General features: G+C 43.6%; 1 protein-coding gene across 1 annotated transcript in view; it reads left to right on the forward strand.

Moving 5' to 3' along the window:
• Window positions 1-20414, forward strand: part of sytl5 (synaptotagmin-like 5) — a 28892-nt gene extending 8478 nt beyond the window's left edge. The window contains exons 8-17 of the mRNA XM_056290026.1: window positions 840-940; window positions 4194-4283; window positions 6602-6667; window positions 9323-9501; window positions 10400-10502; window positions 11936-12097; window positions 12327-12435; window positions 12855-12993; window positions 14180-14388; window positions 20275-20414. Coding sequence (XP_056146001.1) covers window positions 840-940; window positions 4194-4283; window positions 6602-6667; window positions 9323-9501; window positions 10400-10502; window positions 11936-12097; window positions 12327-12435; window positions 12855-12993; window positions 14180-14388; window positions 20275-20414 — 1298 coding nt within the window. The remainder of the gene's footprint in view (window positions 1-839; window positions 941-4193; window positions 4284-6601; window positions 6668-9322; window positions 9502-10399; window positions 10503-11935; window positions 12098-12326; window positions 12436-12854; window positions 12994-14179; window positions 14389-20274) is intronic.
• Window positions 20415-21494: the final 1080 nt, after the last annotated feature.

Consider the following 21494-nt stretch of genomic DNA (forward strand, 5'->3'; position numbering starts at 1 on the left):
TGACAGTTGACATTACTGGTGTGAACACAACCTGAGATGTAGATCACAAAAACTCAGTGGTGCCCAGTCATGTACCATGGAAGGCCATGTGTATGCAGGTTTTCATTTCAACCCCAAACTACGCCATCTGATTTCACTAATTAGTCTTTGTCTCTCTGGTTGAAGGTGTGTTAATCAGTTAAATCACGTGGTGTCATGTCAGATTGGTATGAAACCCTACATGCACATATCTCTCCATGATACTTGATTTGGCATTGGGCACTACTGCTCAAATAATATTCAGAAGGTCTGAACATGTTGAACTCCCTTGGCTGGTTAAATCCCCTCTGCTTTTTTGTGCTTTTTTTTTCTTTTTGCCCTTTTCACCGGTAACAGCTAACTTGGATAGGAATCATGTAACATCTGTGGAACCTGTTAAAATTGAGCTGTGACTCCAAATAGTGTTAATTGGTCAGGCTGTGAGAGCCCTGTCGGCCGGATGGGGAAATGGTCACTTATTTGTACAAACATATGTTCACCATTAGATAGCAGAAACCGTAAAACGTGCATTGAGGAACCATCCTGCCATTTGTAGTCCTCATGGTGTTTGTTTTGTAGCTTGGAGATATTCAGGGTTTACCTTGTATGGTTGTATGTCTCCGCGTTGCTTGCTATCACATTTCAAACAAGAAAAAAACACAGTCGACTTTTTCAGTATTCAAACACCACCACCACAATCCTCCTCCCATGCTTGTTGACTGGTTCTGTCAGCTTTTGGATTCTGTCTTCCTTTCAGACAACATCCATGACGTTTTTTTTTGTTTGTTTTTTTTTCCCCTCTCCCGATCTCCTGTTGTCAGATCACAGCCGTTCAGAGATGGACCTGTCAACTCCTGCCTCTGAGCAGAGCGACGATGCATTCAGTCTCCGGAGCCGCTCTGTCCCGGGGCTCAATGAAGGGGTGAGCAGCATCAACGCAACCCCCCCCCACCCCACCCCAGTCCGACCCTTCCCCCCTTGTATCCCCCCCACCCCCTTTACCGCCACCCCATACACTGGAATCACATTTGATTTCAACACCTCCGTTCCTATAAACCATTGGTTCTCAACCAGGGGGTCGGGACCCCCGAGGGGTTCGCGAGATAATTTCTGTGGGCCATCAGATGGTTGTGGAGAAAACAAGCCCGAAACCATCCAGACCCACGGTGCACCTGATGCAAAAAATGGGTGTATTGTCTCTAATTGCTGTGCCATCATAGTGTAAAAGGCGGTGCGCTCTGCGCCGACCTTCAGTATACTTCAAGACTTCAAGAAACTGTCAGCTTCTTAAGAGGACCCTGGGATCCAGCAGTCTTGATGGCTATTGTGCATGGAGGAAAGGTTGTCAAGAAAATTGAAGGACAGCAAGGACAGCAGACTGATAGCAGGTACAGTTCAGATCAACAAGATTAGTATATGTAGTTGATATTTAATAATAATTGATAATAATAATAATAAACTTTATTTATATCTCCCCTTTCCAAACATTACAAGGTGCCTTACACAACAGGATAAAATAATGCACATAGTCGAGATAAAACAACAAAATACAACAAAAATATAGGACATAATGCCAAGATCTGCTCCATAGAACAAGGTAAAACAAAGTCAGGATAAAAATCACAACAGCATAAATAATTAAAATAGAGAATGAGAGCTGATAAAACAAGGAAAGCAGGATAAGCGGTTCAGATAATGACTGGCTGGATTTAAAAGAAGGTGGTGAGTTTGCTATCCTAATTTCTTCAGGTAGGGAGCGCCACAGCTGTGGCGCTCTTACAGAAAAACGCCCGGTCGCCTTTAGTGACGAGGCTGGCTGAGGGAACAGTTAAAAAGGACCTGACTGAGGAGTGCAGGCAGCGGCCAAACCCATGGGGTGTGAGTAAATCAGTGATATATGTAGGAGTGAGGCCATGTAGGGCTTTAAAAGTAATCAGTAAAAGTTTAAAATCAATCCTATACTTAACAGGTAGCCAGTGAAGCATTGCAAGAATAGGAGTGATGTGTTTATGTTCTTGGAATTTGTTAACAGTCTGGCAGCTGAGTTTTAGATGAGCTGGAGGCAGGAGATGGACTTTTGACTTAGCCCTGGAGTTACAGTAATCCAGATGTGATGAGATGAATGCATGGATGACTTCTTCAAGGTCCGTTTGAGATTGAACATTTTTTACTTTTGCAATTTTCCTAATTTGGAGAAAGCATGACTATACTACCTCGGTGATTTGTGTGTCAAAACAGAATTCGGAGTCAAAAACGACACCCAAATTGCGGGCGGAGTGCGTAACATTGGAGGACAGGTTCCCTAGACTCTTCCAGGTCGGCAGTTAGGTTGGGGGGGGGGGATAAAAGGACTGCAGATTTGGACTCATTGAGCTGGAGGAAATTTTGTGACATCCAGCATTTAATATCGGAGAAACAAACCATAACACGTGTGTGTGTGTCATTACCAGTAAGCGGGACATAAAGCTGCGTATCATCTGCATAACAGTGAAAATTAGTATTATGATATAATAACTTTGTTAAAAGAAACACTCAATGGTAGGGAAAGTGCTCAACAAATAAGGAGCAAAATAATCCAGAGTCAAGTAAATTCTGTATGAGACAGTACAAGCCTGTTTCACGCCATAATCACTGGATTATTATGATATATATGATGTAATATGTATAGGTATGATATGTAATATATGTGAAAGATGCAAGTAGGACATGTGAGTTATGGCAGTTGAAGGACAACAGTAGACTAATAGCAGGCGCAGTCCGACTCATTTTGCGCATGAGTGACCACAATTTGTGACGCACAGCCCACAGCGGCGGTTCCACAACACCGTGGGAAAAATAAGATAACATATTCTGGGGGATGGTTTTTACTTATGAAAGTAAATCTTATAACATGCCAGCGCAACCGACGGGACCGCACCTTCCTCCTCAGACGGATGGCTCTGAACATTTCCTTGTTACGGCACGCGATTACCCAACGGCCCTCATGATTCCTGCATGCTACAAAATAAATAAATAAAGATTCCTACATGCTAGGCAGTTGACAGTACTGTCTAGTGGACTTTAGTGATGGCTGCCTTTTACCACTTGGTTACACTTAGAATAGATTGTATTTAGTCTGCGACAGTCAAAGTGTGTGGGCACATGAGGTGCCATTATTTAAACAAATCTAAAAACACGAATTAAAGCCAAAATCAAATTATTTGTTGTTCTGTCTATGGGCAAAGCAGTGGTCTTCCTCCCTGTGTGAGTTTGGTAGCTTTCGTGACTTGTGTCACAGTAATCCCTGCACAGTCTCGGGTCGGGCAGAGAGTTTATGAGCGATCAATGTGTTTGCATCAGGGTGTTGTGGGTTAAACGTCCCAGTGTTATATAGGGGGGAGACACCAACCTAATTATTCTGGAGGGTCACGACTGGAAAAGGTTGAGAACCACTGCTGTGGACCACAACGGTGGCAAAAGCTGCCAACCAGAGTGCTGCTTGTTTGTTTCTATGGGGACTTTCTTAAGCTTATGTGTATACATACACTTACATACATACATACATACATACATACATACATACATACATACATACATACATACATACATACATACATACATACATATCATAGTAATGAGTACTGGGCCTAATTAAATTAGCACCGTGAGTCAGAGTTGGGGCTGACTTCCTGGTTCACTTCCCTGCTCGCTTCAAAGGTGGCTCAAGGGCACAGTGTGCAGATGACTGCAAGGTGAGACAGGTGGAGCATCTGAAGGAACAGTGATGCTGCAGCTTTGTCTCTGTATGTACTGAGTGCTCATTTACACCACGTTTCAAAGCTATGCACACAAACACAGGCGCATGAACCCACTCAGACATGCAAATTGTACACTAGACACACTCTTTCACACATGCATACACACACTTGCACATACAGACTCAAATATTGCACATTATACAGAGATACATGAAGCATGACGACTTTTTGTGTGTGTGTGTGTGTATTTGTGATGGGCGGTAATCAAATGAACACACTGTCCTGCCTTGTCTCGTCACATTTCGGGAAGCCAGGATGCAGCCGCCCACACGCCGATACGCCACATTTACCGTGAATTGTACTCCTCCCCAGTGAAATGTGCTCTACTTCAGGGGCCCGGTTTTCCCTCCGATTAACCCTGAACGTTGTCGCCGGCAGGAGTTTTCTGATGCAGAGGAAGACATCGACGCTCTGATGTCGGCGCACAGTCAAGCCGCCAGCCGGTGCCTCAGCAGCGCCGTGTCCACGGTAACGCACCTGCTGGAAACAGCAAAACCAACACACACTGTGACTGGATGAGGCCTCTGCCCATCTCTCTCTCTCTCGATCTCTATCGCTCTATCGCTCTAGCTCGTTCACTGTTTTTTCCATTTCACTTTCTCTTTCTGCCTTGTCTCTCTTGTGTTTTTCCCTTTGTCTCTCACTTTCTATCTCTATCTTTCACTTTCTCTCTCCATTTCTCTCCTCATTTTACTTTCTTTCTCCCTCTCTCTTTCACTCTCTCTCTCTTGCGCTCTCTTTCTCTCGCCCTCACTCACTCTCACACACACACACACACACCATGTCACCCTGTACTTGTGGGGACCTCTCATTGACCACATTCATTCCCTCACCCTCCACCCTAACCTTATCCCTAAACCCAGGGTCTAACCCTAAAATAGACCCCTTTCCTCATGGGGACCCATAAAATGGCCCCACAAGGTAGGCGGTTTCAGGTTTTTCCTAACCTAATGTGGACCAAATGCCCCCATTAGGATAGAAAAACATGGTACACACACTCACACAGTGTTGGATGACTCACTGATGGATGTTGTAGCCATCTCGGGTGAGTGTGGACTGTGTGTTGTAGTCACTCTGTTGACTCTATAAACTAGTTATTAAGCCCCAGGCCAGGAGACCATGGCGTAGTGTCACGAACACCTACAGCAGACACGACACCGAGGAGACGTGATGTGTTTGCCCAGACCAATTATTAGATCAAGCTGCATGTGCGTGTGTGTGCGTGCAGGTGTGTCGCTGCAATAAATGCTGTCCGAATCAGTTGTGTACTTGTCCGTCTGGAAATCTAATCAGTGAAATTACTCGAACAATAAGACATGCCCCATTCACTGATCTGTCACTGAATTATATGGGTGTGTGTGTGTGTGTGTGTGTGCGCGCGCCTGCGCGCCTTTTAGAAGCATTATACAGTGATTGAGATATACAGTCTATCTGACATTTCTATCACCTTATACATAACTAATAGTAGTCATTGTGGTGCATTTCTGGTGATTAGTTTTATATTTCTGGTGATTAGTTATATATTTCTGGTGATTAGTTATATATTTCTGGTGATTAGTTACATATTTCTGGTGATTAGTTATATATTTCTGGTGATTAGTTTTATATTTCTGGTGATTAGTTATATATTTCTGGTGATTAGTTTTATATTTCTAGTGATTAGTTATATATTTCTGGTGATTAGTTACATATTTCTGGTGATTAGTTATATATTTCTGGTGATAAGTTATATATTTCTGGTGATTAGTTATATATTTCTGGTGATTAGTTTTATATTTCTAGTGATTAGTTATATATTTCTGGTGATTAGTTACATATTTCTGGTGATTAGTTATATATTTCTGGTGATAAGTTATATATTTCTGGTGATTAGTTATATATTTCTGGTGATAAGTTATATATTTCTGGTGATTAGTTATATATTTCTGGTGATAACTTATAATATTTCTGGTGATTAGTTATATATTTCTGGTGATTAGTTATATATTTCTGGTGATTAGTTACATATTTCTGGTGATGTTATAATATTTCTGGTGATTAGTTACATATTTCTGGTGATGTTATAATATTTCTGGTGATTAGTTATAATATTTCTGGTGATTAGTTATATATTTCTGGTGATAATTTATATATTTCTGGTGATTAGTTATATATTTCTGGTGATAAGTTATATATTCTGCCTGGTATCAAATGTTTCGACTCTGTGAGTGTTTATGAACCATGAGAGTGACTTTTATATTTTCACTTTTAGTGTTTTTCAATTTAACCTTCATTTAGACGAGAAGTAAATTCTTCTCTACAATAACGGCCTGGCAAAAACCACTTGCTCATTCACCCCGTTTGAGGGCAGAGAAAAGTATGATGGAAGAAAAATAAATGAGAAAGTTCAAATGTGGCATATTGGAGGACAAACATGCAGCGTGGAGGAATATTCCGTGGTCGTTTCTCCAGGGCTTTACCTTCTCCCCATGCCGTGACAACTTTACTTGTTTATTGGGTCTGCCATGTATTTTGTTGATATTGCCACACTGAACCCACACGGAGTACCATCTCACTGGCCGCTGATGATGTGGCGTCTGATAGTCACCATGGTAACCACGTCTGATTCGGTTTCTGGCCGAGTGGCCTCTGGCGGGGGCTCTGGAGCAGATGTCTCTCCGGGGGTCTCGGGGCTTCGCTGTGGGTCCGCAGCTGGTCTATTACTGATACGCCTCAGTTCTCTCTACTTCTCCCCATTCTCTAATTCCTGTTTGCTGTCTTTTTCTCTTTTCCTCTCCGGCTGCTAGTCTTCCACTCTGGCCTCAGAGAGGAGGTGGGGCTTCCTCAATGTCCCTGATTCGGATGCTGAGACTGTAAGTCTCCTCTGCTTTGTTCAGGCATGCTTGTGTATTCTGCTGCAGTTTATATATATATATATATGTGTGTGTGTGTGTGTGTGTGTGTGTTTGTGTGTGTGTGTATATATATATATATACACACACACACACACACTCACTCACACACACACACACACACACACATATATATATATATATATATATATATATATATATATATATATATATATAATGTAATCACATAGATGTTAAAAGATCACTATAAGAGCGTATATCAGGGAATATAGTATCATTAAAGTGGATGGCCTTTCTCTAATTCTTGCCTTTAATTGTTTTATTTCTTGTCTTATCTGCCATTTGTTCATCACTCTTCCCTGTTTGTTTATCGCTTCTAATTATCTTTCACGATTGTTTTATTCTTCCTAAAGCAAGGCTTTGCTGTCTGGTATTACCACTGTAGCTGTTCTGTATTGCATGTGTTGCATGTGTGTGTGTGTTCCTGTATGCTGTCTCTAATAGGAAAGCAGATAAATCTATTCCCCTAAAGACAAAACTCTTCAGACTAAGTGGTCCATTCTTCACATTTGCTCTCTGTAGAAAACAGATGAGGCAGACGTCACATTAAACAGCGTTAGAGAGCACAGCCGTGTTTCATTCTGCCTTCGGCTCTCTGCCGACAGCATCAACACTACCGGGACACTTCCAAGTTTACGATTTCATCGAATTCCGAAGATGTCTGTGTTGTCTTGATGCATGCTCGATAATCCAGGTGTAGAATCCCAGAAAAGTCACTCTGTCAGTCACTTCTTCAGACAGAGTGACTGACAGAGTGACTTATGAGTGATGAAACATTTCTCCCACTAAAGCCTCGAGTCCAGATGAACAGATCCAGTTTTTCCGGGGGTATCTATTGTGTGTGTTCCCAGTGAGTTCATGTCAATCAAGAAACACCATTTCAGCGCTTTAACCCTCAATACAACCGTTACTAAATTAAGATGGAATGAATTGTCGTTATTCAGTTGCTGTCACCTTACTTTGCACCACATCTGTAGAGTTCTGGCCGTCTGGGTTGGGGATTAGGATCTGTGAGGATCTGTGAGGATGTAGGGGTGCATGTCAGACCCACAGCTGTGCAGACAGGTGACCAGTCTGGACAACTCTGATAACTAGAAACACCATTCTGTGGTAACCTGTATCACATGAAGAGGTGCCTTTTTTTTTTTACTTGTTTCTTCTGTCATTGTTCAGTTTCTTCTACTTTTATCTTGATCACATCGCTACATGTGGGTGTCTTGAATGTTTCTATTTTTGGCTTGTTTTTCTTTTACATTTTGTCCTTTTCCTTTCTCACTGTCCTTTGCTTCATTTGTCTCTCTCTCTGTCTAGTCTCTCTCTCTGTCCCTCTCTCTCTATTTTGTTCTCCATAGTCTTTTCTGATCTTCCTCATCCCTCTGAAGGACCCTTGAGAATAGAAAAGAGGAGAATGGGTGTCCGGGTAGCGTAGCGGTCTATTCCGTTGCCTCCCGAATGGGGATTGCTGGTTCGAATCCCCGTGTTACCTCCGGCTTGGTCAGGCGTCCCTACAGACACAATTGGCCATGTCTGTGGGTGGGAAGCTGGGTGTGGGTCCATGTGTCCTGGTCGCTGCACTAGCACCTCCTCTGGTCAGTCAGGGCGCCTGTTCAGGGGGGAGGGGGAACTGGGGGGAATAGTGTGATCCTCCCACGCGCTACGTCCCCCTGGCGAAACTCCTCACTGTCAGGTGAAAAGAAGCGGCTGGTGACTCCACATGTATCGGAGGAGGCATGTGGTAGTCTGCAGCCATCCCCGGATCAGCAGAGGGGGTGGAGCAGTGACCGGGACAGCTCGGAAGTGGGGTAATTGGCCGGATGCAATTGGGGTGAAAAGGGGGGGGGTCCAAAAAAGAGAAAAGAGGAGAATCCCTTTAGTTTTCCAAATGGAAACCTCAGGTGCAGCAGACAGTTCAAAGCAGATAAGTAAAATATGCTGATGAATTATAAAAATACATTATACTCATAAATTACATTTGTAATTATATTAATTTTATATGAATTATAATTATGCTACCAAATCAGACTAATTCATTAATATCCAAATACTATTGTGCTTTATACTAAGATACACTAATATTCTTACTATATTAAGTAGTTATACTTGCTATTATTAGTGTATATTAACAAACTAATATGCCACACTACTAATATAACAATAGAAATCCTAATACTAATTAGTTAATATGCTAATACTATACTTTATTTCAAAATATTTGACTAATATTCTATACTAATTACCATGCTAATATTATACTTTTATGGATATTATACTAATATTCTATACTAATTTATTAATATGCTAGTACCATTATACTTAACACCAAAACATTTTTTGTTTTAAACTAGTTATGATATAATCACTAACATATTGGTATATACTAATATACCAATTATAATAATATACTAATACTAATATACTATACTGCCAATATACCACTAACACTAATATACTGTACTAATTGTGATTTGAAATTTAGAATTTGTATTATTTATAAAGCGCTTTGAGTGGCTGTTGCAGCTAGAAAAGCGCTATATAAAATGCAGCTTGATTGATTGATTGAATATTGTTGCCTGCACCCCTCCCTCCCCCCCACAGAGCAGTATAAACAGCATGATGAGCATGTACAGTGAGACGGGGGACTATGGCAACGCCAGTGTAAGCGGTGAAATACTGCTGAATATCAGCTACAGCTACAAGACCGGCGCTCTCAACCTGCTGGTGAAAGAGTGCCGCAACCTGGCCACGGGGGACGAGAGGAAGCAGCGCACAGACGTGTAACATATGCACACACACACACTCACATGCAGTCACGCATGGCTACCAGAAATACTACCGCTTAAAACTGCAATCCTGAAGATTTACACACTGACAAATGTCCTTACTGATACGAACTATTACAATTAATAACCCACAAATATTCAAATCATGAACGCATTTGAAGTTGCACATTTTAATGGTTTACCATCTGGTAAGAATTTCCACACCCGGCAGAGAGACGACATGGCCCATAGTGTTCTACATCTTTATCATAGCAGCCAAGTGTGCAAGAAGAGGGCAGGTAGGGGCGAATTTGAAGAATTGGCAGAGCTGTCATTTCTAACAGGCAGATGTGACAGAACAAGCTCCAAGAATAACTTTACCCAGAGACACTGAAACATTAATAAGTAAAACTCAGGTTCAGCCATATTCTTTTGTTTGGTGGTGGGGAAGTTGCTGACACAACAGGATCAGCAACACTGTTTTCATCGGAGCGGTCACACCAGTAAACTTACCAGTATCTCCACAGATGTCAGTCAAAGAAAACCGATGATCTCCAAGGTTGTAGCTTTAAATGTAACTTGCATGTCATATCAAAAGTGCAGATGAGCAACTAGTGCCCGCTCTGGTCGGTTGGGGTGCCTGTTTGGGGGGGGGGGGTAGCGTGATCCTCCCACGCGCTACCTCCCCCTGGCGAAACTCCTCATTGTCAGGTCAAAAGAAGCGACTGGCGACTCCACATGTATCGGAGGAGGCATGTGGTAGTCTGCAGCCCTCCCCGGATCAGCAGAGGGGATGGAGGAGCGACCGGGATGGCTCGATAGAGTGGTAATTGGCCGGATGCAGTCTGCAGATGAGGAATGCGTCCACCTCCTCTGACAGAGCGCTACTCATTAGCTTTGTCTGCTGTTGCAGCTACGTCAAGACTTACCTGCTCCCCGACAAGTCTCGCCAGAGCAAGAGGAAGACCAGCATCAAGGCCAACACCACCAACCCCGTCTTTAATGAGAACCTGAGGGTACGGGGGCTGTGGGACTGAACATGCATGAAGTTATAGTGATTTTACTCGCTACTTATTGTGACATTTTACCCCTTGTTCACATTTGTTAACTGGCAGGTTCATGATCTGTGTTTGCACACACACACACACACACACACACACACACACACACACAAACACACACATTTAGAAGACTTAAAACGCTCTACATGTATGAACAAATAACAGGACTCTTTCCTGTATTTACAGCATTTCCGGTAGGTTTGTAATACCATGTTTGCTCTGAAGGTAAATGCCGTGTTTCAGATATGCCATAGGGGTAAATGTGATCGTTACTGTCAACAAATACGGAAGCGGCCCTTCCAAGTGTGTTTTTGCATCTTCTCTGGCAGCGAAAGCAGCAAAGAGGAATTGGCCCATAAACTAAAAAAGACTTACATCTTGGCGTCGGTCTAAGCTGAAGCACATCTGCTGTCCCTGCTCCTTTGTGTTGAATGAAACGTTCAGGGAGCGTTGTGCAGTTCATTACTGCACATCAGCTACCAGTTTTCAACTCCTATATTCCTGTCCATACACTCACAGCCAAGCTCCTTTTCATATTGAGTCAACTTCAGTTGTCACTTCCTGTTTCCTGCTGGACTCATTACTACAAGATGTCGTTCCCGTTAGTAACCGGACTGAGCTTGACCGGGTTAGGCACCGAAATGAGGAGTGACAACAGTAGTTAGTTCTAGTGTGAACGGGCTCTCAGCGATTCAGTTCTAACTAAGATTCATCGATTCAAAATTTCTGTCTTTTGGGGGCGTCCGGGTAGCGTAGCGGTGTATTCCGTTGCCTAGCAACACAGGGATCAGCGGTTTGAATCCCCGTGTTACCTCCGGCTTGGTTGGGCGTCCCTACAGATACAATTGGTCGTGTCTGCGGCTGGGAAGCCGGATGTGGGTGTGTGTCCTGGTCGCTGCAATAGCGCTTCCTCTGGTCAGTTGAGGCGCCTGTTCAGGGGGAGGGGGAACTGGGGGGGAATAGCGTGATCCTCCCACGCGCTACGTCCCCCTGGCAAAACTCTTCGCTGTCAGGTGAAAAGAAGTGGCTGGCGACACCACATGTATTGGAGGAGGCATGTGGTAGTCTGCAGCCCTCCCTGGATCGGCAGAAGGGGTGGAGCAGCAACCAGGACGGCTCGGAAGAGTGGGGTAATTGGCCGGATTGAAAAGGGGGGGGGGGATTCTGTGTTTTGGAGCCCTGCTATGTCAGTTATGATATGAGGGGAAAGTGTGCCCCCCCCCTCCAATTTTTTTCTTCTCTTTCTTTCTCATTGGTGGAATGTACATTGTAGTAGCCTATTTGTGTGTTGGTCTTCATTGTACTGTGCTAATTGTCTTCAAACCACTAAACAATTACTTCCAAAAAAAAAATCTGTTTCTAAATCAGCACTTTCTGGTGTTGTGTAGTACGTGATCAGCCACTCCCAGCTGGAGACGCGAACCCTGCAGGTGTCAGTCTGGCACCACGACCGCTTCGGACACAACAGCTTCCTGGGCGAGGTGGAGTTGACCTTTGACTCCTGGGAGTTTGACTCCCAGCTAGAGGAGTGGTATGCTCTGCAGCCCAAGGTAGGAACACCTAAGGTTTACACCTAATGACTGATGGGTCCAATTCACCTTACATTACATCCTTTGCAATGTGACAGTTGCATGTGTATATTGTGATGCTGATTCTGAAACGATATATTGTTCAGCCATAACACACACACACACACACGTTCATACACACACGTGTACACACACACACACACGTGTACACACACACACAAATATTGAGACATGAAAGGTGTCTATTTAGGCAGAGAGCAGTATGGACTCCACAATGCATTACAAAGGGGAGCTAACTGTGGTGCTGAAGTATATTCCTGCAGAGAAGAACCTCATGCTGCCTCTGGACCAAGTTCAAGGTGAGTCTTTATGCTTCCCCTTATGATTTACTCTTTATTGGGTTTTTATCAATAAACAATATGAGTACACACTGTATTTAAGTACAGCAACAAAGGTGAATCTTACTGTGACACGAAGGCTATATAATGCTTTACTCCTGATTTCTTGGACCATGTGTCATTAAAATGGTTGATGCGTCTTTTCCTAATGGGTCTCCAAGGCATTAGTCCCTTCAAAAGACAAAACTCCAGCTCCAGATACCAAATTTAGAGGGATCTTAATCTGTTACTGCCTCTTTTTTTTCTTTATAAGAAGTCTACCAAAGTTTGCTATTCTGGTAGAAATGTTAAAAGAAGACCTGACTGCAGATGGCTTAAGGGGATAAATGGGCTTGTTATGTTGGTAATGCCACCTCCTAATACTCCTTCCTCCCTCACAGTAAAGAAAGGATTCCTGAAAGGCAAGAAGACCAGTAACTTCAAACTGCCTAAAGGGGGCATGGTTGAACTGCTGGTGAAAGAAGCCAAAAATCTGACCGCTGTCAAATCCGGAGGCACGTCCGATCCCTTTGTGAAAGGGTGAGATATTGATATTTAGATATTCAATTTATTGTCATTAAAAACAATGTGCAGGCACATGTGTAAAATGAAATGAGGGCTGCGGCTTCGCCAAACAGTGCAAGACAGACATAGACAAACATAGATACAAAGTATAAGATATATACAGATGACGACTAAAAGCTAAAGTAAAAAAAGAGCACGAGTATAAAAATATTTACAGACATTCAGTGGGTAGCCAGGTTCAGGTGGGTAACAGCTTGGGGAAAGAAGCTGTTTTTGAGCCTGGTAGTGCAGACTCTGAGGCTCCTGTAGCGCCTCTCAGAGTGCAGGGGGGAGAACAGTCCATGGTCGAGGTGGGTGGGATCTCTGCTTATGCTGAGACCCCTTCGAAGGCAGCATTTGTGATAAATGTCTTCTATGGCTGGGAGCTGGGTACCGGTGATATGCTGGGCCGCCTTGACGACCCGCTGCAGAGCTTTCTGGTCTACTGGTGTGAAGTTGTCGTACCACACTGAGATGCAGCTGGTCAGGATGCTCTCTATGGTGCAGTGGTAGAAGTTGGTGAAATTTTGGGGGGTAGATGGGTGCTCCTCAGCCTCCTCAGGAAATGCAGGTGTTGTTAGGCCTTTTTCACAAGGGCCTGAGTGTTTGATGTCCAGGAGAGGTCCTCGCTGATGTGGACTCCAAGGAATTTAAAGCTGGAGACACACTCCACTTCCACCCCATTGATGTGTATGGGGGAGTGGCTGCAGTTTCTAGACCTCCTGAAGTCCACAATCAGCTCCTTCATCTTCTGCATATTGAGAACAAGATTGTTGGTAGTGCACCATGATGTGAGGTGCTGAATCTCATCCCTGTAGGGCGTCTTGTCATTGTTGGTGATACGACTTACAACTGTGGTGTCATCTGCAAACTTAATTATTATATTTGAAGGGTGAGTTGGCAGGCAGTCGTGGGTAAAGAGGGAGAAAAGGAGGGGGCTCAGAACACAGCCTTGAGGGGCACCTGTGCTGAGGGTCAGGGTGGAGGAGGTGTGGTCACCTAACCTAACAGACTGAGGTCTGACGTGAGATATGACGTGATTTGACAAATCTAAATACAATCTAAACACAAAAAAGTCCAGATGAGTGTTGTGTGTGCGTATTCACAGTGTGTATATTTTCTCACCAAACAGCGGTCACATCGGTGTTGTGTTCCTCCTCAGGTACCTCCTCCCAGACAGCAATAAGTCAACCAAGCACAAGACAGCGGTGGAGCGTCGCACAGTGAACCCCCAGTGGAACCACACCTTCACCTACTGTGGCCTCCAGCCCGGAGACCTAAACAACGTCTGTCTGGAGCTCACCGTCTGGGACAAGGAGGCTCTCGCTAGCAATGTCTTCCTGGGAGGAGTCAGGCTCGGAGCTGGAACAGGTGTGTGTGTGTAGACTTTTGTATTTTTGTACATGTGCATTGGAAGGCATAATTTTAATGGTATTTGTCATCAATTAGCACTGATTAACCCTGCACTACTCCCATCAAAGGCGTCATGAGCAACAAAAGCAGCTGGCAGTCTTTGAGAGCCATTGTCATGGTAGCAGTGTTTTGATTGCCAATTTAATGTGACTCCGAACCAGGAGGTTTCTTTTTTTGTGCCATGGGCACATAGTCACGTGGAATCCCACGTTACTGAAAGCCAGAGTAAACTACAGACCATAATAAGGGAAAGAAAGGGATGAGAACCTGTATTTGGGCAGTTAAGTTTATAACCCAGTTCATAAACAACTATTTCAATTACTGCTACGACTAAAAAAAACAAAAAAAACTGTTTGACCATAAAACAGTGATAGTACATATGTAATTAATGGAAAACGTTCAACTGTAGCATTGCTGCATAAATGTGTCAAGAGTATAACGTGCACAGGAAGAGAAAGACTTCAGCATTGACCACAACATGCACCATTAAATGGACTGTATTCATTATATATACCACTTTGCTACCTGCAACAGCCACTCAAAAGTGCTTTATGATTAATTAATGCCTCACACACAAACACGTATAACACTGATGGCGGTGTCAACCATGCAAGCTAACGACTAGCTCATCGGGGATCAGGTGTCTTGCTCAGGGACTCCTCAATATTTTTGCCAGCAGGAGCTGAGTGTCAAACTGGCAACCATCCAGTTACCAGACAACCTGCTCTACTGCCTGAGCTACTGTCACTATTCACCCCTAGGATGTAAAAATGTTTTTTTTCCACCTACCAACTAGGCCTGCATGATATATAATTTATGCATCGTCATCCCGACGTGCACATGTGCAATAGTCACATCGCAGGGCCTGCGATGTTTTTCCTGCTAGTATGTAGCCTAAGGTACTCAAACCCATGTCATACTGCCACATTTTTGCTCTGTCGACTTTCTTTTACCAACAAACTCTCAACACCCCTTACTCTGTTATTGTTTATTTCTTCTACTTCTTCATCGCTCAACTCAGGCCCGTCTAGACACGTTGACGTTACCTAGCAACGTTAGTGCTACGCGTGCGCATAAATGAAGAAGACGAATCCACGTGTGTTCGGGAGAAATTAAAAATGGCAGAGCCAGAGAAAGAAGAGTTAGTTGTTAAAAGAAAGTCAGTGTCTGATGTGTGGCAATACTTTGGCTTCCGAAAATCTGATGTGGATCAAAAAGAGGTACTGTGTCGACAGTGCGTTGCGGTTGTAGCCACGACTCTTGGTAACACTACCAATTTATTTGATCATTTAAAACGACATCACCCAACGAGTTACAATGAATGGAAAGTCAAGTCTGGATATCAACCAAAGCAACCTACGCTTTCGGAAGCGTTTGCCAGTGTTACGCCATACGAGAAAACGTCCAAATGGCAGATCGAAATCACCAAAGCCATAACCTTTCACCTCGCCAAGGATATGATGCCACTCAACACAGTTACCAAAGACGGGTTTCAGAAGATGGTCCGCACACTCGACAAGCGCTACGTTATACCACCGCGGACCTATTTTTCCCAAATCGCAATCCCAGGGCTGTATGACAAATGCAAGGCAGAAGTAGACCGAGAGCTGGCACAAGTGGAATACTATGCAGCGACAACAGACCTGTGGTCAAGCCAGACAACAGAGCCCTACATCAGTTTAACAGTCCACTTTATCACTGAAGACTTTAAGCTGAAAACTCGCTGTCTGCAAACCGCGTTTTTCCCAGAGGATCACACAAGTGAAAACATCGCAACAGGGTTAAGAGAAGCGCTGGCTGCTTGGGGGCTGGAAGAAACCCGACTAGTCTGCATCACAACAGACAACGCGTCAAACATGATCAGGGCGGCCGCTCTGAACGACTGGTTCAGGTTACAATGCTTTGGCCACAGACTCCACCTCCTATAGCAAAAAGAATGAATGTGCATTATTGTGCATGCACTTTTTTACTACCCATGCCTTGTTTAATATAACGCAATATATCGTGCAATATATCGCAAAAGATTACATCGCCGCAATGCATGTTTTTGTCAATATCGTGCAGGCCTACTACCAACACGGGGATTCGATTCGGCGATCCCCGTGTTGGTAACCCTAACCCAGACACAATTGGCCATGTCTGCGGGTGGGAAGCCGGATGTGGGTATGTGTCCTGGTCACTACACTAGCGCCTCCTCTGGTCGGTCGGGGCACCTGTTTGGGGGGGGGGGGAACTGGGGTGAATAGCGTGATCCTCCTACGCACTACGTCCCCCTGGTGAAACCCCTCACTGTCAGGGGAATAGCAGCAGCTGATGACTCCACATGTATCAGAGGAGGCATGTGGTAGTCTGCAGACCTCCCTGGATCGGCCGAGGGGGTTGACCAGCGACCGGGACAGCTCGGAAGAGGGGGGTAGTTGGCTGGATACAATTGGGTAGGAAAGGGGGGTAATTACCCCTCAAAAAAAAAAATCCCCATACGGAACTTTTTGCACTCTAGAAAATGCTGCTCATATCCGGTTTTCTCTTGGCCATTATTCAAGAGTTAGGAGTCCTAAAGAGTGAGCAAGCCAGAACTCAGAGCAATGAATTGAAGTTCAGCTGAGGTTAACTTTATACAAATAAGCGATGACGTACTGAAACAGCAAACAACTGCAGACCAAGAATTCTTCCCACTGCAGTATCTCTACTACATTATTGATATGATGTTGGGTAAAACCAAACATGATGTTTGCAGCACAGCCTGATGACCTGCTCCCCTCCGGCAATGGCTGTTGCAGCCCAGGCATACTGAGAGTAATAATTGACGCGTTTCATCTGATGTGCCGTATTTGATGTTTCTCTTACACTCTGCAGGCCTCCCAACAGGTCATTTGTGACTGCGGAAACCCACAAAACACAGCTGTGTTTTGGCAACGGGTCCTTTGTTGATGCTCCAGTTCTGAGAAAGAGTGCCAAGGCAGTTTAACACGCCAGTCAACGCTTCTGTCGTGCACCATTCATCCATTTAAAACAAATGGTGTACTACAAAATATATGTCGGGCACTTCAGATGCATTTCTGCCATTAAAGAGCTGACAGCAAGAAGCTTGTTTCCAAAACAACCGCTGCCGCTCATGACGCTTTACATGTGAGCATAGGGTAGTACAGGGCGTGCTATATATATATATATATATATATATATATATGTGGCAGCATGGTGGCGCAGTCCTGGGTTCAAACCCCAGGGGTGTCCAACCTTGGGGGTCATCCCAGGTTGTCCTCTGTGTGGAGTTCGCATGTTCTCCCTGTGTGTGCGGTGGGTTTTCTCCGGGTGCTCCGGTTTCCCCCCACCATCAAAAAGACATGCATGTTAAGAGTTGGTACTCCTGTTTGTGCCCTTTACTGAGGCATGGCAGGATGAACTGGAGCTGGTCCCCTGGTGCTGCACGGTGCCCACTGCCGCTAGCTACACAACTAGGATGGGTTAAATGGAGAACATAGTTTTCCTACGGGGATTAATGAAGTATCTCAAAATAAAACACATTTTTAAAATTGTAATGTGCATATATATATATATATATATATACACTACCGTTCAAAAGTTTGGGATCACCCAAACAATTTTGTGTTTTCCATGAAAAGTCACACTTATTCACCACCATATGTTGTGAAATGAATAGAAAATAGAGTCAAGACATTGACAAGGTTAGAAATAATGATTTGTATTTGAAATAAGATTTTTTTTACATCAAACTTTGCTTTCGTCAAAGAATCCTCCATTTGCAGCAATTACAGCATTGCAGACCTTTGGCATTCTAGCTGTTAATTTGTTGAGGTAATCTGGAGAAATTGCACCCCACGCTTCCAGAAGCAGCTCCCACAAGTTGGATTGGTTGGATGGGCACTTCTTTGAGCAGATTGAGTTTCTGGAGCATCACATTTGTGGGGTCAATTAAACGCTCAAAATGGCCAGAAAAAGAGAACTTTCATCTGAAACTCGACAGTCTATTCTTGTTCTTAGAAATGAAGGCTATTCCATGCGAGAAATTGCTAAGAAATTGAAGATTTCCTACACCGGTGTGTACTACTCCCTTCAGAGGACAGCACAAACAGGCTCTAACAGGTACTATTTAATGAAGATGCCAGTTGGGGACCTGTGAGGCGTCTGTTTCTCAAACTAGAGACTCTAATGTACTTATCTTCTTGCTCAGTTGTGCAACGCGGCCTCCCACTTCTTTTTCTACTCTGGTTAGAGCCTGTTTGTGCTGTCCTCTGAAGGGAGTAGTACACACCGGTGTAGGAAATCTTCAATTTCTTAGCAATTTCTCACATGGAATAGCCTTCATTTCTAAGAACAAGAATAGACTGTCGAGTTTCAGATGAAAGTTCTCTTTTTCTGGCCATTTTGAGCGTTTAATTGACCCCACAAATGTGATGCTCCAGAAACTCAATCTGCTCAAAGAAGTGCCCATCCAACCAATCCAACTTGTGGGAGCTGCTTCTGGAAGCGTGGGGTGCAATTTCTCCAGATTACCTCAACAAATTAACAGCTAGAATGCCAAAGGTCTGCAATGCTGTAATTGCTGCAAATGGAGGATTCTTTGACGAAAGCAAAGTTTGATGTAAAAAAAATCTTATTTCAAATACAAATCATTATTTCTAACCTTGTCAATGTCTTGACTCTATTTTCTATTCATTTCACAACATATGGTGGTGAATAAGTGTGACTTTTCATGGAAAACACAAAATTGTTTGGGTGATCCCAAACTTTTGAACGGTAGTGTATATATATATATATATATATATATATATATATATATATATATTAAGATAAATGTACATTGCAGTACAAGCCTGTTTCATGCGTCATGCACGCATCAGCTACCGAGGTGGCTAAAAAAAAAAAAACGAATAAATACTACGTTGCCCTGCACCACGTGCTTATTTACGGTGCACAGCAACCGATGGGAGGATAGAAAACATTTGATAAATAACGTCAGAAACATTACAACCAATGGGGGAGGGACTGGGGCTCATTTTGAAAAAGCAAAGACTTAAAGGGCCGGGGCGCTGTTGAAATGGCATACATTTGAAATATAACAATGCCATCCAATGGGGGTACTTTACATATATCATCTAGTGGAGCACAGCTGAAAGAGTAGACAGAATATAAAAATATAACATCTAATAAACGTCATCACATGTATATCACATGTATATCATCTGATGTATTATATATATACATGTGTGTGTGTATTAATATGTATATGAATATATGTTATGTATATTAATTTAAACATATTACATGTTTTATTTATATATATATAAAACGAGTTCTGCTTACATGCAAAAAAATACCAAGTTTAAGAAGCCAACTGAGTTTCATCAGGTTGAATTGTTTATTAATGTAAGTTATTGAACGAAAACTGGTTTTCAAATAATGCTCCCTAAGGTATTTCAGATCCCATTTTATTAGCAATTTTAGGCCATAAATTCTCCTTATCATTAATTTAGATAACAAAATTATGCATCGCGATTTGATAGCATCCAAATTTCAGATACAATACCATTGAGAGACAATAATGATAATATTGAAGTATCGCCCAGCCCTTGTGCAAGGTAAGTATTGGTGACGTTAGTATTCAGAGAGGATGTTATGTTGGTATACAGACGTTATTTTTGTGTGTGTGTGTGTTTTTTTATGGATATGAATTTATGCAATTTGCATTCAAACACCCTCTTGGCTCCTGGGAGCGCCACTGTGTTGAATTTGTATTAATAACTAAGATCCTCGGGAATCTCTCATGGGGACTAACTGTTAATAAAGAAGAACAAATGGACTGTGTCCCCTTTCTCCCAACAGGGTACAGCTACGGGAACGAGGTGGACTGGATGGACTCGTATGGGGAGGAGCAGAGGCTTTGGCAGCGCATGATCGAAAACCCGGAGGTCCCTCAGGAGTGCACACTGATGCTGAGGTGCAGCATGCGCAAGCACACATGAGCTGGACCGGGGGGATGTACGTAAGAGAGAGCGAGAGAGCGAGAGAGCGATAGAGGGAGGGAAGTTAGCAGTCGAGTTGAGACAGACATTTTTAGAAGGGAAACGACAGAGGACGTCATGGCTGAGAGTGCGCCATGTTCTACAATACAGAACCGGTGTCATCGCGACCCAACCTCCCGCCTCCTCGAGCCACCCTGTTCAGATCCCCTCTCCTATCTATTAGCACCAGTCATGCCTTACATGCTGACCCTCACGCACCCCGTCTGCCCTAGAAAGCATCTAGTCATGACCGAACACTGCTCTTTACTCCTGTATACTCATTACGTGTCCCGTGTGTACGTTACGCTACTGAATAAGCACATGTCGTGACTCCACTTGTGTCCATCCGTCGTTCCCGTAGCTCCACGTGAAACAAGTCATTCCTGCTTAGGCAAACTGCCATCTGTTATGAAGCCCACGACTGAAGCACACATTGAGATTCGTCCCCTCACCCAAACGTCCCCAAAGTCCAAAAGAGATGTCACACCTCTGAGCGTAGCCGGCGACAAGTTAACGCATCGACTGCGTCAACGCGGTGACTCAAAACATGACATCCGGGAATATGCAGATGGCAGAACAAATCCATTTTAAGCACTGATTATATCTGACGCAGTGACAACAACTGTAGTACCTCTGGAAACCCAGTAACTTTACAGCGATGATAGTAAACCGAGCGACGGCGTTCCCAAGAACCCTGTCAGGCAGGTCTGTGTGCTCTGGATTTAGTCTGCACTGAGGCAAGGCCTTTACTTCCATGATGACGCCTCACAGTGAGTCATTCACTTGTCATTTTGTCTGCGTTGCCCAGGGCTCTGTGACCTGACCCAACCACCCTGTGATGAATCACCCAAAGAAAAAAAAAAGAAAAGAAAATCTGTCTGCGGTGTCATGCTCTGTTAAGCCATCCATGTGGAATGCCAATTTCCCCTTTAGTGTCCATGGAGCCCGGTCTCACAGACATTTATACACAACTTGTTTGCAGGTCCCAAAATATCATGAACATTCTGTCACATGCATTTGATGCATGTCAACTTGTGTCAT

Source organism: Lampris incognitus, chromosome 11, assembly GCF_029633865.1.
Source record: "Lampris incognitus isolate fLamInc1 chromosome 11, fLamInc1.hap2, whole genome shotgun sequence".
NCBI classification, from domain to species: Eukaryota; Metazoa; Chordata; class Actinopteri; order Lampriformes; family Lampridae; genus Lampris; species Lampris incognitus.